The 5,441-nt window shown below is 61.3% G+C and overlaps 1 protein-coding gene across 1 annotated transcript in view; it reads right to left on the bottom strand.

Moving 5' to 3' along the window:
• Positions 1-5,441, bottom strand: part of SEZ6 (seizure related 6 homolog) — a 41,915-nt gene that overhangs the window by 9,309 nt on the left and 27,165 nt on the right. The window contains exons 6-11 of the mRNA XM_029912538.1: positions 3,977-4,162; positions 3,398-3,566; positions 1,332-1,498; positions 1,016-1,210; positions 639-777; positions 56-252 (exon numbers count right to left, since the gene is read on the bottom strand). Of these exons, the coding sequence (XP_029768398.1) occupies positions 56-252; positions 639-777; positions 1,016-1,210; positions 1,332-1,498; positions 3,398-3,566; positions 3,977-4,162 (1,053 nt within the window). The remainder of the gene's footprint in view (positions 1-55; positions 253-638; positions 778-1,015; positions 1,211-1,331; positions 1,499-3,397; positions 3,567-3,976; positions 4,163-5,441) is intronic.

Raw genomic sequence — 5,441 nt, 5'->3', positions numbered from 1 at the left:
AGCAGGGGGGCAGGACTCCTGGGTTCTCTCCCCAGTGCTGGTGGGGGCCCCTCACCGAAGAAGTGGATGACGAAGCCCTGCTGGTAGCCGAAGACAGCGCCGCCAGGGTCCGACTGGAACTGGATGGTGACGTCGGCCATGGCTGTGTAGAGCTTGAAGCGGCGGTGGTCGCCCACGTACTGGCCCAGGATACGGGCCGTCAGGTCATCCCCATCGTAGAACGTGAGGACGTCACCCTTCCCGATGCGCAGCCTGCGGGGAGAGAGGGTCTGGGGCAGACGCCCTGCGAAGGGGACCTGTAGAGCCTGGCTTAGCTGGCCCCAGCCCTAGGAGGGACTCTCCCCTTCGGATGAGTGGGGCTCTGTGGGTGTGGACTTCACTTGGGGGGGGTTCAGCCAAGACCACCCTGGGGCAAAGGGAGCCCAACCCGGCACTGGCCCCTTTGCAGCCACAGACCCACGGGGAGGCAGCTGAACTAGCCTCTTGCACAAGGGACGAGGGGCTCCCCACGGGGCTCACAGCTCTGCCAGCCAGCACCCAGGGCAGGCTGCCCCCACTCCCCGCCCCGGGGCAATCCACAGGCCCTTGCTCCTCCGCCTCCCTAGGGGACCTGCCCTGGGCAGCCTCGGCTCACTCACACTTGGACGTCCAGCATGATGCGCTTGTCCTCCTCCACGTGCAGGCCCCAGATGCAGTCCTGGCCCTTGCCATAGGCCTCCGGCCAGTTGGGGGACAACACCACGCCCGCCGAGTCTGTGATCTCCCCGCTGCACACAGCTGCAGGGAACACAACACTGAGCTCCTGCCCCCGCAGCCCAGAGCCGCGGGGTGGGAGGCCTCACAGCAGCCCCCCTTCCCGTCTCAGCGAGCAGCACAGGGGGTGCTCAGTGCAGGGCCTGGGCCCCGGCTCCGCACAGGCCTGGGAGCCCAGGGGAACAGCGCCCTGCCTGCTCTGTCCCCCCAGGCACCTGCCTGCCCCCTCCCCTGCCGCCTGGCTTGGCCTCAGCAGACAGACCTCGGCACGCCGGCTCCGTCTCGTTCCACTGGGGGTCGCTGGGGTCCACGCACTCAATGATGATGGAGCCCTGCTCCAGGGTGTAGCCGGGGTCGCAGCTGAACTCCACGGTGGTGCCCACGGCATAGGTGGCGTCGCTGGTGGTGAAGTTCCCGTACTTGACGAAGGGCTCATAGCAGTGCCCCTGCTCGAAGGCTGGGGGCAGAGGGGCAGGGGGTTAATGCTGCCACCCGAAGGGGGCTGGGATCACAGGGCTCGTTCTCCGGGGCCCCGGGCCAGGCGTCTCTCCATGCCCTGCGGGGGTCTCAGGCCTTACCTTCGTAGCGGAGCGCCACGCCGGTGGAGGCGCCGCTGCTGTCGGTGGTGAGCTCGAGGAAGAAGTGGCGGGCAGTGCTGAGCAGCCCCTCGATGGGCAGGTACTCCACCTCGTACGAGTCGTACACCGGTGGTGCCTCAATGTCCTTCCCGTTCCGGATGATGAGCCTGCCGAGCAATGGGCACAGTACCAGCTGGGGGGGAGGGGGACACAGGCCTTGGCAGATCCCCGCGGCCTGGCCGCTGGGTACTAGGGCTCTGTGGCTCGGCCTGCTGGAGGCCTGTGTGCATCGGGAGAATGGGGGGAGACAAGGGGCAGCTGCTGATGCCTGGAGGCAGGAGGGCAAAAACCACAGGGGCAGGGTGTGACGCTACATAGAAATATTGTTAGAATATGATTATAGCATCACTAAGATGCAAGGGAAGGCATGCGAGGTGTCATTGGAAGTTATGCTTTGCTGAGTATGATTATCCTATTTGTATGCATGGATCAGTTTTGTATCTAAAGTTAGGAATATTGACTATACATCTGTACTACAAATACGTTTGCACCTAGGGAACGCCCACCAGACAGAATGCAATCAGTCTGGCTGCCTAGCTGGGGACAAGTCAATGGACCATTAGGGAGAACAATAGGCCTTTGAAGATGCTAATCTCTCACCTTCCTGGGATGCTCAAACAACCTCTGACTTCTGGCTGCTTTGACACTGCAGGGTCATGTGATTAAGTCCCCTGGCACTGGACTCCATGATAGAATACCAATATTTTTCTACTGGGGAATAGGGGGGAAACCACACTGGAAAACAAAGGATTCCCGCCACATGTAAAACCTATTTAAGGCAGGGAGGGAGATAATCAGTGGTCATACTTCACTGACTCCCTGCCCAGCATAGGGTGACCAGACAGCAAATGTGAAAAATCGGGATGGGGGTGGGGGGTAATAGGAGCCTATATAAGAAAAAGCCCCAAATATCAGGACTGTCCCTATAAAATTGGGACATCTGGTCACCCTAGCCCAGCATGACTGCTGTGAACATCTAAGAAACAAAGACAAAGGGTGTGGGGAGGGGGAAGGACTGAGCCCAGGCTGGGAAGGTGTCCGCCTGTGAAAGGGACACCTGAAGTTTTAAGCTGCAAGCAAGAGCAGCTTGCCTTCAAGAACCTCTGCAGCCTGCCTAAACCAACATTTAGGGTGAGAAATTACTACTTGTAACCAGTTTCTTTTCTATCTTAAGCTGATCTTCGTTTTTGTTTTATTTGCTGGATAATCTGCTTTGATCTGTTTTCTATCCCTTATAATCACTTCAAATCTATCTTCCGTAGTTAATACATTTGTTTTTGTTTTCTCTCAAACCAGTTTGTGGAATTCATAACTGGGGAGTGGGGGAAAGCTGTGAATATCTTCCTCCACATTGAGGGAGGGGGCGAATTTCATGAGCTTATGCTGTGCAGTTCTCTGTGCAGCGCAAGATGATATAATTTGGGGTTTGCACTCCAGAGGGGGTGTGCACTTGAGTGCTGTGCTGATTTCAGGGTCTGTGTCATTCTGCAGCTGGGCGTCCCTACCTGTGTGTGCCAGAGGAGGCTTGAGGGCCTGGCTCAGCAAGACAGTGTAAAGGGAGCCCAGGCTGGTGGAACAGGTGGGCTCAGTGGTACCCCAGTACATCAGGTGGCACCCTGGAGGGTGGGTAACCCATCACACAGGGGAGCTGTGGTGCCCTGGGTATCTCCTCTGTCCCCTCTCCTAGAGGGACTCAGTGGGAAGACAGGCCCAGGCATGGAGACTCGAAGGGCAGCCCCTGGTTGGGGTGGAAGCCCCAATACCTGTCACTATCCAGCAGGGCTGGCTAGAGCCCTGACCAGAGAGCAGGGCAGCCTCAATGGCACAGCTGCTCTGGCATGTGCCATTGGTAGGTTTCAGAGTCAACATCCATTTGCAAACACATGTTGCAAGTCCTACACAGAATGGTAGGGGAGCTCTAGCCCCCCAGGCCTCACAGACACGTCCATCCTGCTCCCCTGAGGCCGCACCCTTCCCTCGTATGGGCCCCACTCCCTCCCCCGCACCTGTCATCATCCTCAGCCAGCGAGACCTTCTCAAAGTGCAGGTGCAGGCGCTGGCCCTCGGGGGCCTCCAGCAGCCAGTGGCAAGTCAGGTTGTTGCTGTAGTTGCCTGGGAAGCCGGGCGAGATGATGCGTCCGATGGTGGCATTTCTGATCACCCCCCCGCAGGCCGCTGCAAGGGGAGGCCGAAGGTTAGGAGCACTGGGGAGATGGCTGCCAGGCAGCTGCTTGCACAGACGGGGGCATCAGAGATGGGGCCCGTCAGAGCGCCCTTGGCCACATACCGCCTGGCTTTGCAGCAGTGGGCAGAGGGCAGTGCCTGGAGCCGGGCTGCGGCTGCAGGGCAGTGGTTGGAACATGCCCAGTGCTTAGGGGGCACCCCACAGACGGTGGGAAGGTGCTGGGGTGTGGGACCCTCTCTTAGGAGGAGGCAGCCAATCAGGAGCTGGCGGTCTGGGGCCAGGCTCAGGCTGAGAAGGCCAAACTCACGTCCCTTGTGAGCAGCTGAGGCCTGCTCTGGCGAGGCCCGTGCCTGGCCAGGGGGGCATCCGGCAGCACTGGGCAGGCCCTCCCCCCACTCACCCACACAGACGGGCTCCCGGCTGCTCCAGAAGGGCCGGGTGGCGTTGAGGCAGGTGAGCGCAGGCGGGCCCTGCAGCTGGTACCCCGTGGCGCAGTAGAAGTGGGCGCTGCCCCCAGGGTGCAGGCTGGTGACGGAGACATCGCCGTAGGCCGGTCGGGAGGGGAAGCTGCAGCTCAGCAGATAGGCTGGGAGGGAGGGAGGAAGGGAGAGAGAGGGGCATTTAATGGCAGGGCCTGGCAGGCTGAATGGCTGGAGCGCTGTGCTCCCTGGCTTGGCATGCCTGGGGACTGTAGGGGCGGGCGCCTGGTGCCTGTGGGGCTGTGTGCCCAATGCCTGGAGGGGGGGGTGCCTGATGCCCGCAGGGGGGGGAGGGATAGCTCAGTGGTTTGAGCATTGGCCTCCTAAACCCAGGGTTGTGAGTTCAATCTTTGAGGGGGCCACTTAGGGATCTAAGGCAAAATCAGTACTTGGTCCTGCTAGTGAAGGCAGGGGGCTGGACTCAATGACCTTTCAAGGTCCCTTCCACTTCTAGGAGATAGGATATCTCCATTAATTTATTTTTATTTATTTAAGGGGTAAGAGGGCCGAGGCCAGGGCCACAGGTGGGGGCGGGACCAGGAGCGGAGCCCCTGGGTGTGGGGCCGGCAGCCAGGACCCCAGGTGGGGGGGGCCAGAAGTGGAGCCTCGCGTAAAACCTGGGGGTGCTGCAGCACCCCCACATCCCTAGTTCCTGCGTCTATGCCAGGCTGGGGATCAGAGGGATCCTGCCCCACAGTGTGGGTGTCACGCCTTCCCTCTGAGAGCCACAGGGCAGGAACTGGGGTGGGAGGAGGCAGGCTTTCTCTCCTGGAAGTCCCAGCTGCTGAGCTGTTTTCTCTCCTCTCCCCCCATTGCATGGAGACCCAGAGCCTCTGGAAACAGCCGGCCCTGTCTGGGGGCAGCGCCCAGTGGGTGCAGTTACAGGTGTGTCGGACAGGGGTGTTGTCCCTGATCCCAGCCAGCAGGTGGCAGCAAATCCTTCTGTCTGGCCAGGCAGCTGGCCAGAGGGGTGCAGCCCCCAGGCCCTGCCCTGCCGAGGGTGCTGCCTGCCCAGGGACACGGCTCTGCCAGGCTGCAGGCGGGGGGCCAGCCTCCTCGCTGCCCCTCTGCCAGGGGAGCTGGCGTTCCCCACCCCGCCAGGAGCCTGCAGTGATGAGCCCTTTGCCCCTGCTGATGCCTTGGGAACCCCGGGAGCCACGGGTCCGGACTGAGCGGGCTGCTCCCATGGGCTGCTAGCATGCCAGAGTCCCTGCCGCCCTGGGGCAGGTGGCGCTGCAGGGCGTGGGCAGGATGCAGGTGAAATCTGCCCAGGTCACGCTGGGTCTGTGCAGGCCGGGGGTGCTGAGGGAGCGACTGGGGCAGGAGCCAGAGCAGGGCTGGCAGGACCTTTGCAGCTCCACTCTGGCCGAAGGGTGCTGCACAAGC

The sequence above is a fragment of the Terrapene carolina genome, unplaced genomic scaffold (assembly GCF_002925995.2).
Source record: "Terrapene carolina triunguis isolate 2854851 unplaced genomic scaffold, T_m_triunguis-2.0 Scaffold231, whole genome shotgun sequence".
NCBI classification, from domain to species: domain Eukaryota; kingdom Metazoa; phylum Chordata; order Testudines; family Emydidae; genus Terrapene; species Terrapene triunguis.
This window is presented reverse-complemented; position numbering and strand designations above follow the sequence as displayed.